Source organism: Epinephelus fuscoguttatus, linkage group LG16 (genome assembly GCF_011397635.1).
Source record: "Epinephelus fuscoguttatus linkage group LG16, E.fuscoguttatus.final_Chr_v1".
Classification (NCBI taxonomy): domain Eukaryota; kingdom Metazoa; phylum Chordata; class Actinopteri; order Perciformes; family Serranidae; genus Epinephelus; species Epinephelus fuscoguttatus.
Window position 1 is genome coordinate 39,225,898 of NC_064767.1, and position 12,940 is coordinate 39,238,837.

At 39.8% G+C, this 12,940-nt stretch overlaps 1 protein-coding gene across 1 annotated transcript in view; it reads right to left on the minus strand.

The window, feature by feature from the left end:
- Window positions 1-911: 911 nt before the first annotated feature.
- kcnk18 (potassium channel, subfamily K, member 18) overlaps window positions 912-12,940 on the minus strand; it is a 147,695-nt gene continuing 135,666 nt past the window's right edge. Inside the window, exon 3 of the mRNA XM_049601234.1 lies at window positions 912-2,519. Within this exon, the coding sequence (XP_049457191.1) occupies window positions 1,705-2,519 (815 nt within the window). The 3' untranslated portion in view covers window positions 912-1,704. The remainder of the gene's footprint in view (window positions 2,520-12,940) is intronic.

The window sequence follows — 12,940 nt, forward strand, 5'->3', positions numbered from 1 at the left end:
AGGAGAACTTCATGTCCAATCCAGGGGGAAGTAAAGTTATATGAGTTTTTAGTCTCTAGCAAGGTCACCTGCCCTGTCAGAGTGTGTAGTGGGAAATTTTGTGGGATGGAAATGTGGAGCTTTAGCTGGTAGGTATTAGAATATCAGACAGCATGTGTTACATCTGGAACACATGCTTTCTGATGTATCTCTGCTACAGTAAATATTTCAGCAGCTGTGAGCTGCAGACAAAAATCCACTGAGATTCATGTTGTGTTGTTTTAGGGTATCCCATAGTTGTTGGTCTTGGTTTATGGAATTGTTCATGTAAATGAAACCTAAGTATGCAGTCACAGCACATATTGTTGGACTTCATTTAGTGGGTAGAGTGACATTTTATTTGGTAATCTTAACTTTTGATGGTACAGGATAATGTTATGGGTCATAGTTGCTGTAGCTGTGAGCTGCTGAAACTGTTTTGGCCCGTGCATTTATCAACCCTGAGACCCAAACCCACCATGATAAATGCACAGGCCAAATTATCTTGGAAATATAAAGTTACCTGAAAAAAAAACTATGACCCATAATATTATCCTGCACCACCAACACATATAGTACAATATGTGTACATATGTATATTATATATATATATATATATATATATATGTATATATATATATATATATATATATGGCGAGAGAGAGAGAAAGAGAGAGAGATACACTTGTGTAACAGAGGAAAGGGCAGAAAAACACAGACAGAGATGATTAATCTGCAACTATAATTAATATTTATTTCATTGATTTAATTAAGACAGGTATGTCATATTTGCCATGTTTTAAAAAGTTTTTAAAAGAGTGAAACAATAACAAAGAAATTAAAACAGATCCATTATAATTTATGTATTACATTGGACTGGCACTGTGTGTATCTTAACCTCCCTGTCTGTTACATCTTTGTTTTATTTGTCTCATGTGCTTTTGGGTGCAATGAATAATCAACCTAGTGGACAAAAAATCCTGACCAAATTAGTTGCCAATAAATATGACATCGATGGCATCTCCAGTGGCTACTGTGCCACCAAAACCAGGTATCTGAGGACACATAATGATCATTGTTGAAACAAAAAAACCTATACGTTTCTATATATTTTCTACACAATAATATAGAAATGCTACAAGTCCCTGGTTTGAAGAAATGTACATTGCCAACATTTATTCTGGTGCTTGGGTTGTGTCTGCTGAGCGTGTGGGCAGCCATGTTCATTTGACATCATGTCATTCAGTGAAGTTTAAATGAACAAACAAAACTGAATATAAAAGGCAATTTTATTTGGTTTTCCCAGAAGGGAGTAAGAAATCAAGAGTTCTGTCTTGTAATCAAATGCAACACTATTATTTCCACCCTATGTTGGCCTCAAGGCATTACAAGTGCCACATAGTACTAAAGTACATCTAATAATCATTTCTTGGCAAAATACTGCAGCTACATATGCAGAATTTGAAGTTCTTCTTGATAGGAATCGTCTTGAATATCACCCTCCTTCACTGGGAAAAAGCATTTGGCACATGCACACTTTTTAATTTGCTCATGCTTATAACCGAACAGCCAGCACAAAGAATTCACTGCACAAGTTCACACAGACTCCTGTTTTGGGCCTGTGTCAAAACCAGGAGTGTGACCTTGTACACCTCTTCGATAAGAGGCAGAGATTCTCTTGTTGACTTAATCATTCTCTTTATTTTGGAACGTCTCCACATTTCCCCTGCTGATGAACTTGATGCACTGGCGATAGCAGCTTACAATTCGTGTTTGACCGAGCTTGAAAGCCATTGACATGATAGCCATCCCGACAATGATGAAGAGTGAGGTAAGCATGAAGTACTTAGGGTGATGGGGAACAATGTCACCAAAACCAATGGTAGTGAGTGTGATAAAGCAGAAGTAGAAGGGGTCAAAGCCTTTGAATTCTTTTTCCCACAATGGCAAAATCAAGCCGCCAAGAAAAATGTAGGCAAACACGATAAACAGAATCAGAACAAAGGGTACATCCAGCATTTCCATTCCATCCCCTAAGCCCGTGAAGTCCCAAATGGTATATCCTTTTTTAGGTGGTGGCAGCCGGTCTAGCTCTGGACAGGATAGGGTTCTGAGCAGTGGGCCTTTTCTTAGTAAATTCTCCCTAATGAGAATCTTCTCAAAGATCTCTTTGTTGTTTTGGAGCTTGATGGACTTTTGCCGTACATCTGCCTGGCTGTGCAGTACCTGCCGGATGTCGAGGGGTTCATGGACCAAAACGTTATGGCTGAAAACACAGGTGCTGTTCTCGAGTCTCAGGTCCTTTCCTCTCTTCCGAGACCAGGTGTGGGAACGAAGGGTTTTGCAGAGGGTGTGAATGCGCACATAGCCTCTGGACATCAGCAAAGCGAGAAAGTCTCCCACATCGAGGATAACCAGAAGCATGAGAGGAATGCCCACCATGGCATACAAGACACACACCACCTTACCAGTCAAGGTAACTGGATAGATCTCCCCATACCCTGCAAAAACAATTGAGAAAAAGTACACTTAAGTACTGTGAAGCAGGGGCAACTGTAGGATTTTAACACTTATAGCTTACTCAATTCCTTTGGGGATAAGGACAATCAATTACACAAACACCCAAACCGTCTGACCTCTTTCTGACCACAGCAATCACATTTGAGTTTCTGATCAATGAACCTGGAAATACAAAACCATGGCTTTAAGTATGTTTCTACCAAAATTAAATATTTTGCAATGTTAAGCAGACATAGTCATGATTGAGGGTGCTTTCACATCTAACCAGATTGCTTTATTTTCATAAAATCTTGTGCGTTTGTCCAGTTTATTTGGGTTGGTGTAAAAGCTATGAACTGTGGACCAAAGAAGAGGGCAGAGACCGCTGGGTCCACTCTCAAGCTAACTTTGGTTCTGTTTCTATGTGGTGTAAAAGCGAAATGGATCAACCATAGGATTTTATGAGAGAAGCAATGTGATTTCAATGTGAATTTAGAAGCTTAAATCAATCTTCTGGTCATGAACCATCTCATAAGTGATCTTTACAAGTGGCATGATGAAATAAAAATATACACAGTGTCAAGAGTAGACACGGGTTAATGGTAAGGATAATGAAATAGAAACAGGTTGATGTTAAAGATCATAAAATAGTAACAGGTTAACTGCCACTTGTCTGTTTAGAACAAGTGTAATCTGTAGCTTTTCAATCATTGATTTATTAGTGAATTACAATAGCTATATTAATTTCACTGGAAATATGTGGAATTTTGAAAATAATTTGATATAATTGCGTTTGATTCCCTACTACCAAGAGGTGTAATTGTTTGATCACTTCTGAGTTTAATAGGAATTGTGAAGATGTGTTGTCTACATTTTTTTTTCTTCTTTTTGGTCAATAAATTATTCAAAGTTTCAAGAAGTTGCATTTAGACTGTTACATATTTAAGGTAACACTTCATTCAGACGCTGTTGCATGAAGTCAAAATTGCTTCTATACTGGACTGGCTAGACTCCTGACTAGACAGGAAAACAACACAACAGTATAATGGTTTTTCATTTGATGGAAATGGACAATGGTGGCAGAGATACCATGAATAAAAGTTGCTGTCAAAATTTCTGCTATGCTAATGCTAACACTGCTTTCTGTACTGACAAGTGTGTACTATGTTTTTAGACAGCTACTGGCTTTTGTATTAGTAGTGTACCTTATCTGGATGCCCACCATAGGTTTGAATCTCAGACTTTAGGGATGCCCCCTTCAGTAGAGGATTAGAGGATTAGAGGATTAGGATTACACCCGACTATGCCTATAGTCATAAGTATAGAGTGTGAATAAAAAGGGGGATAAAACTGTTTCCTGTGGAGCTCGTATTTTAGCCAAAATAACGTCAGACAGTTTATTATCAAGCCTGACAAACTGAGGTCGAGACAAAAGGTAATCGTTGTTCATTATAAATGTGTTGTGCACTTTCAAATTCATTGATTTGTTATCTTAGAGATGTTGTTTAGTTGTATTAAAAGCACTAGAAAAATCAAAAAACATAATTCTAACAGAGCTGGCAGTTGTTTCAAGGTGGCTGTTATTACTATGAAGCATAAAACGTAGTGCAAAAGCTGCTCCATGTGTTAACATCCACCCTGCATCACAGCATTTTGGTTTTGCACCTTCAGCACCTTCACAGCCATCTGTGATTCTACCATCTTTGAAGTTTACCCTTGTCAGCCATTGTTTTGCAGACCATGTAGCCTCAGTCGCCATTTTCAACCCATATCACCATTTTTTTTGTTGTCTGTTTACACTCACAACTCGCTCTCAGTCTCTTCCACTGTCTCACTCTCATACACACGGATGTAGCACGCACGCACGCACGCACGCACGCACACACACACACACACACACACACACACACACACACACATATATAGTCACTAGTTAGATTACATATTGTGTGTTTTACTTTTGCTACTATTTTTAAGAAGTACCATTGGAATTTACATGCTTTCAGTTTAATATGTACAAAAGTGAATGCTGCCAACCTTTCCTAACCCCTAAATTCCCTCAACCTTTAATAGCTATTGATGCAGTAATTTGGGTTGTAGTTATTCATTTGATCATTAATCTAGTTTCAAATTTGATGAGACTAAGTCAATTAGTTGGCTATCATTTTCAAGTTTTGAAGGGTGGTGCCCGAGGTGAAGTTAAACTAAAATTCTATAATACAGTATAAATACTGATAGTCACTGTACTGCTGTTCAAGCTGTAGCACCTACAGTGAAGCAGTATGCCTTTTCTTTCAGGATGGACATAAACCCCAGCCAATATCCAGATGTGGCATTCTGCTCATGTAGTTCCTAATGATGACCTGGAGATGAAGGCTGAGATCTCTCTCTGTGCTGTAGTGTTGGAACACAACAAATGTCCCACAAGTAAGTTCCTGACCACCTTTCGAAGTGGACAGACCTCACAAGGTTTATGCCCTGGATCCTGAGATTTAAAGAGCTACTTCATCAGAGGAGAAGGGTAAAGTGTTATTTTATTAGGATAAACCCTTTGAGACTTATCATCTCGTTTTCAGGGGGTCCCAACATACAACTTAGCAGTGGCGGCTGGCCCATAGAGGGCGCTCGGGCGCCGCCCCCCCGGTATTTTTGGATTTTTTTTTTTTTTTTTAATAAACATTTTTAAAATTAACAATAATCACTTATTTCGAGTATGAGTGTGTTTAAAATGCAACAAAACATGTCATATATAAAATATAAATCATTATATTTTAGGGGAAAATAGCTTCTGGGTCATCTCCTAACCTCTTCGGAGCTTCTGGGGTGATAGAAACAGCGCCCAGTCAGTGCCGCAGCACAGCCAATTGCTGACCTGTTGCTGACATTAGATATGCGCATAGCAACAGAAATTTATCCAATCATCGTCGTCGAATCTGATGCCTAAAGGGCGATTAATTTATCGCCCCCAGCCAAGTCTGTTGGTGATGGAGTGGATATCTGAAGACACTGACAATGATGAACGCAGACATTCAAGACAGAGGATTTCAGCAGCAGCCCCCGAATTCAATCAGGTCTCTTCTCCAATTCCATTTGAGAGGAGAACATTGGTGGAAAAATTACAAATAAAACAGCTCGGCCCAGATCAACCGGACATCAAAATTAGCCAACAAGCCAGCGAAAAAGGTAAGGTGTAGACCAGAGGCTTCTCATGTAATTGGTACAACAGGAAGGCTTGGCTAGCTGGATGCAGTCATGTAAATGCGGTATTTTGCTTCCCATGTTTACTTTTTAAAACGGCGGGGACAGATACGACATGTACGGTTACAGGAGTGAGGGACATGAAACATTTACCTGAGAAGATTAAGAAACATGAGTGTACGAGGGCACATATGGAGAACACCGTCAAGCTAGCCATGCTAGGCAAAGCTAACATCGAGATGCAGCTGGACGAAGGTCACAGGATTGGTGTGAGGAAGCACAACGAAGAGACAGAGATAAAAGATAATTGACTGTCTTAAATTCTGCGGGGCTTTTGAGCTGGCTTTGCGTGGCCACAATGAGACGGAGTCCTCAGACAACCCAGTTGTTTTCAGGGGCTTAGTCGATCTGGTCGCCTCGCTCGATGCTGTACTGGAGGAGCACCTGAAGACAGCAACGGTTTTCAAAGGCACCTCAAAGACTGTGCAGAACGAACTGTTGGACTGCATGCTGTCAGTGCTTAAAACTCACATTCTGGAGGAAGTAAAAAACGTGGATTATCTTGCTATTCAGGCAGATGAGACAACTGACATTTCCACCCACTGCCAGTTGGTGCTTGTGCTACGGTACATCGACACCCATAACAACATCCAAGAGCGTTTTTTCAAGTTCATCCCTCTTCAGAATGCAACTGCTGACACCATTGCCACATCACTGTTGGAGAGGCTGAGCACCATCCTCCCTGCCGGACAGGAGAGCAGACTGATCGCCCAGGCCTATGATGGGGCAGCAGTGATGAGGGGAGCCACAGGTGGAGTACAGCGTAAAGTAAGGGATGTGTACGCAAGTGCACACTACGTCCACTGCTATGCCCATCAGCTCAACCTCATCATGCAGCAGACAACATCTCACATCCCCAGGATCAGTACTTTCTTTTCAGACCTTGGTGGATTTGCTGCATTCTTCTCCCAGTCATTCAAGCGAACCAGTGTGCTTGATCAAGTGGTGGCACACAGACTTCCTAGAACTTCGACAACCAGGTGGAACTTCCACAGTCGTGCTGTTAACACCGTGTATGAGCACAGGGATGACCTCCTTCAGTGTTTCCAGACAATCACAGACTCTGGTGACTTTAATCCTCTAACTGTCAGAGAGGCCGGGGGCTTTGTGAGAATGCTGGAAGATGAGGATTTCTGCTTTTTCCTGGCATTGTTTCACAAGATCATGCCACACGTGGACATGCTGTTTAACCAGCTGCAGAAGAGGAACATCGACTCGGTCTACATCACAGGAGTCATCCAGATGTTCACTGACCGCATGCAAAACATCAAATAAATAATTATTTATCAATAGCTGAGAAAAATGCTTATTAGGGTTCTAACCCTGAAGGGGTAGAACCCTTCTAAGATTGTACTGGTTTCTTATTATTAGGGTTCTAACCCCGAAGGGGTAGAACCCTTCTAAGATTGTACCGGTTTATTATTAGTGTTCTAACCCCGAAGGGGTAGAACCCTTCTAAAATTGTACCGGTTTATTATTATTATTATTATTATTATTATCATTATTATTATTAGGGTTCTAACCCCGAAGGGGTAGAACCCTTCTAAGATTGTATCGGTTTATTATTATTATTATGATTATTATTATTAGGGTTCTAACCCCGAAGGGTTAGAACCCTTCTAAGATTGTACCGATTTATTATTACTATTATTATTAGGGTTCTAACCCCGAAGGGGTAGAACCCTTCTAAAATTGTACCGGTTTATTAGGGTTCTAACCCCGAAGGGGTAGAACCCTTCTAAGATTGTACCGGTTTATTATTATTATTATTTTTTGTTGTCTGCCGCTTGAGCTGAAATTCCCGTGAGCTGGAATGAGCCAGAAACCTGAAACTTGGCCCAATGATTGGAAATGATGTGCATCAACTTTTATTAAAATATGAGCCCAGTTGGCCATATGGTGGCGCTGTAATTAAGGCTTAAAAATGACTTTTTTGGGAGGCCACGCCCCTCACACCATAAGTCCGAATGACTTGAAACTTGACACACAGGTCCAGCTCAATGTCCTCTACAAAAAAGCCTCAAGGACCATTAAGCTCCGCCTACTAAATTTTTTGCTAATTTGCATAATTTGAAAAACAGTAAAATGACATAAACTTTTACAATTTTGACTCCATCAACACCAAACTTGGTACACCGCTTTGGGGGATGACAAGACACATTTCTATTACAAATGAGCCAGATTGGTCAAAAAACATGGCCGCCACGGACCAATGAATCTTGGCTGTGGGCGGAGCTTAGAATTGATTGGCCATAACTCCCACACCCTTTGACCTATTATCACCAAACTTGGTGGGTAGGTCCACAATGAGACTTGGAAGCTGCCTACCAAAGCATTTTGAGCTCAGCCTATAGGGGGCGCTATAAATGCCACACATCTGTATCTCAAAGACCATTGGATGGAATTTCACCAAATTTGGTATGCATGCTCTAGGGGTGGCTATTAATTAATATCTTGAGTGCCATGTTGATAGGTGAAAGTGGGCGTGGCCTATTCGTCATTAACCGTCATAATTTGCGTTTTATTAATTTATGACCAGCTGGAAGGACCTAAGGACATGAAACGTGGTACATGGACTATCAATGACATCCAAATACTGCTAGAAAAATTTGGTCCCAATCGGCCTTATGGGTGTGCTATAACATAGAGTGTAAACCTTGAAAGGCTCTGCCCGCCGCACCACAAGTGCTTTTGACTTGAAATTTTACACACACATCCTCCTGATAGTCCTCTACAAAAAAGCCTCTTGCACCATGAATGCCGCCCTCACAGTATTTTTGCTAATTTTAATAATGTTAAAAACAGTAAAATGAATAAGCTTTTGAAATATTTGTGCTATCAACACCAAACTTGGTATGAGGCATCGGGGGACCGAGACACTCATTTCTATTATAAATGAGCAAGATCGGACGAAAAACACGGCTGCCGTCAAGCAAAGTGTCCTTGGAAAGGGCGGGGCTTAGCGAATATCGGCTGTAAAATGTTAACCGTTTTTCCCATCGTCACAAAACTGGGTACATATCATCAGAAGGGGACCAAGAACACACCCAAAAAAAGATTTTGAGATTGGTACATAGGGGGCGCCACCGCCATTCCCAGATATTCCCGTTTTTTTTCCCCAAACCGTTTTCCCATTGAAAATGAATTACGGAATCTTCAAAAATCACAAAATTTCAAACGGTAACTACAAATTCATACTTTCAGCTAGAAACTCCATTCAAACTGGAAAATATTCAGCAATTCCTTGACTTTTTACATATGATTCAACTTTTCAAACCCATTCAAACTTTCCAAAATATTCAGCATTTTCTGAAACTTGGTTATAATGGAAGTCAATGAGAAAATCCTTCAAACTCACTCATCTTCACCCACACTTCACCAACTCATACATTCACGTAGAAACTCCATTCCAACTCTGAAATGTTGACATTGCCATCGACTTTCAGTGACTGATTCATATTTTCCATATCTCTTTTAGTTTTTCTACACCAGCTGTTTAAAAATCATGAAATTTTCAGCCCTTCTCAGAATTTATAATGGGTGTGTATTGCGTGGAATGTTGAGAGTTAGAGTGGGTGATGTCATCGCTAGAGTGCACAGCACCTCTGCAATCATCAAGAAATTTTCTCTTAAACTCACTGGTGCGGCCACATCGTTCACTCTACATACACAAATTGTACACCAAATTGTAGGAAAAGACGTTCTGGTTGCAGAGGTGCGACTGCTGAAGAAAATGGATTTAGGGTTTTGGCTGCAGGTGGTCTAAAAGGACAACAAGTCCAACCAACTGCCCCATTCACTCCCATGTTAAGTGAGAGCCCAAATTTCTGGAAGAAAGCAGACCATTCCACTTATGTCCATCATGGCTCTGGCCTCATTTTTCACACCACAGAATGAAATTTACACCTTTGTGATTCGCATCCTGTCCTCTCGCTCACGGTGTGCTTTTTGTATCTGTAGCACTTACGGTTTTCATTAAACAGTTGGAGTTTGAGAGGAACTTTTGGCTCAGTTTCTGCCTTTTCTTGGTGTATTTAAATTTGACTGTGCCATTGCCAACTGGTGATTAGCTGTTAAGTTAAGCTGTTTTTCTATCTGTAAGTGGACATACACACAGACAGACAAACAGACTCACACATACACAAACACGCGACAGCACGTGAACATACACACATTCAGGCATGCACACACACACAGACACACAGTGATACATTTACTGCTATTGATAATTAGCATATTGGTATGGGGATACTAGTTGGCAGCGAGCATCAGGCACACTCAAAATTTCATGTGAAATTTTCTAGTTCATTCATTCACTCATTCATTCATTCTTGAAAATGAAAATTTCATTCATGAAAATTTCAAATGCTCTGCAGAGATCAGATGAAGGCCACAAGATTTGTTTAAAGCCAATTTCCCAATTGCGTAACTTATATCATCAGGCCTTATGACCACATTATCATGAGATACATCACCAACAGTAAAAACATCACTTTTAACACAGTTAAAAAGATCCATGTAATGTCTTCTCCATAATTCCATAATATGTACACTGCCACTTACCCCCTCCATACTGGAGGACAAAGGTATTTTACTATGATTCATAATCTTGACTTCATTCCAAAAATCATTAACATCATTTTGTTGCATACTCCTAGCCAATGCATTTGCTCTCAGAGTCAGTTCATTCCTCTTAATATAATGTACTGCATATTTGAACCTAGCAACAGCTTTCTTTTTAATTTCACTCTCAGGTTCATGCCTTGATTTACCAGCGAGAACCCAATTTTTAAAAGCTTCTCTGGCTTGCTGGTGGAGTTCATCCACATACTCATTCCAGCCTGGCCTGAAGCTGTACTTCTTTGCTTTTCTCTGAATGAGTGGTTTACTAGCCTCATTCAGACCCTGCACAATTCTGTCATATAGTACACATAGCTCTTCTTTGTGATTTGGCTTACCACAGTTGAAATTATCACACATTATGGCATCATATGGAATTTCAATGTTACCTATGGTCTTCTCAGTCAAGTCATGATAATGTAGCAGGTCGTTTTCTGAGAGTTTAGCCCACTCAATTTTCCCACCATGATTACCCTGATTATCATCCATGGTCATTGTAGGTAGGTTTTCTACATTGAGCATAATGGAGACAGGCATGTGGTCCGTTGTTGCAAACCCATACAAAATCTCAACTTTATCCACACATTCATGGGCATCAGCTGTGCTTACACAATGATCTAGCCAGAATGTTGTATTCCAAGCCTCACTGACATATGTATAGCTATCTGTTGGCAAATGGATCTTACTTGTTAACAAGAGCTTATTATCATGACAAAATTCAACTAAGTATCGGCCAAACACAGACTTCCTATCAGAGATATCTGCAGTCAAATCACCCATTACATAAATACGGGTACATTCATTTTCCTCAATAAAAGAGCCAATAAAAGCAAGCTTTTGAAGATATTCGTCCTCGTTACTGGAACATTCATAAGGTGTGAAAACATTCAAAATGATAAGAACATTACCATTATAAGAAACTTTTATTGCAACACACCAGTCTACTCTCAATCTAATCACACTGATCAGAGGGTCATATTTTTTATGCCACATAATGGCCACACCTCCAGGTATTCTGCCTTGAACTAACCCCAAGCTCAAATCTGTGGTTGACTCCCCCACCCCATGGAAGTTACTATGAACAGAGTTAAGCTTGTCCAGGTCCTGTTTAGCAAGAAAAGTTTCTTGTAGACAAAGAATGTCAGTTTCCTCAAGGAGTTTGTCAACAACAAGTCGCCGTGCCTTATCTGCTGCATTGTGTCCTAGACGCAGGCCGCGTGTGTTATATGACACAATTTTCATGAGAAGTAGACAAATCTTATGCATGTCACCCAAGTAAAAAGCGATGGACAAAATGATTACTGCATGTCATTTCCCCAAGCTTTCTCTTTACATTATGTTTCTCTCCACTCTCCTTTCTGCTTACATGTATAACTCCTTGTATGTTCACACAGTTGATCCTGGGTTCCAACTCCAATGTAGTTACTCAGTCTTGTTAATCATTAATGATATGGTGCAGATTTTAAGTTTAATACTATTATGGCCAGGACAGTCTGACAGACTGACAAACAGACATTGCAGGTCTCTCTCACTCTGTGAGTTTTGCTAATAATTGATGACTTCCCATCCTACAACATAAGTGAAACAAACATGATGTCAGGACATTTTTTACCCTTGAAGACTGCGGCACATGTAGGCCTATTTTAGATTTATTAAAATGCCACAGATTAGCCTATGTTTTGGAACTTCACCTGGTTGAACAATATGGTAAATAGGCCTACTATCATTTTGATTTCATTTGATTTGGAAACATAAAACATTACATAACATTTTTATAGACTAGTGGTTGTTCAGGTGGGGTTAAGAAAGATAAACACAAAAAGCAATGTTGTAGGAATTGAGCAGAGAGAAAACAATGACATAGAGTACTGGGCCTATCCTATTTGTACCTAGCTAATGTATCTGAGTCTCGTAATAAAGAAAAGGAGGACACTTTGCTTTTTTTTGGATGTATGGACTGTTCTCTTTAATGCCAGCATTTGCACACAACCGCTGCTTTCTGTTCATGTATCCTATATTCGCCACATCGTGGATTATCTAAATATTCTCCATCAGGGGGCGCCATATGAACACAATAGTGTCATAGACCACAGCTCTCCTAGATCTGCTGCTGACATTACACTATTTGGGTGCAGCTCTTAAAAGACTAACCCAACCTAAAAACGCCTGGAAATAGTTCTATATTTTGTCCATATTGAGCTTATTTTTCAGGTAGTACAAGTATTATACACCATATTCAGGAAAATCTACCATTTTATCTGATGCAGTGTAAAATCACATTTATGCATGACCTTTGAATGAGCATGCCATATTTCACAAAAAAATTAAATTTCCCAGTAAAGAAAACTTGTGTTTTGTTGAATATTTCAGTCAACCAGGGCATTTTTTTTTTCAATGTGAAAAGTTGTAATTCGGTGTTTTGAAGCTACATGTGAAGTTTTGTGCAAATACCCTTTTTCTTCTGTGAGTTACAGCTAATTGAGGTGGACTTTACCACTAAAGACCTCATATACACACACAATATACTAAACATCAGCAACTAACA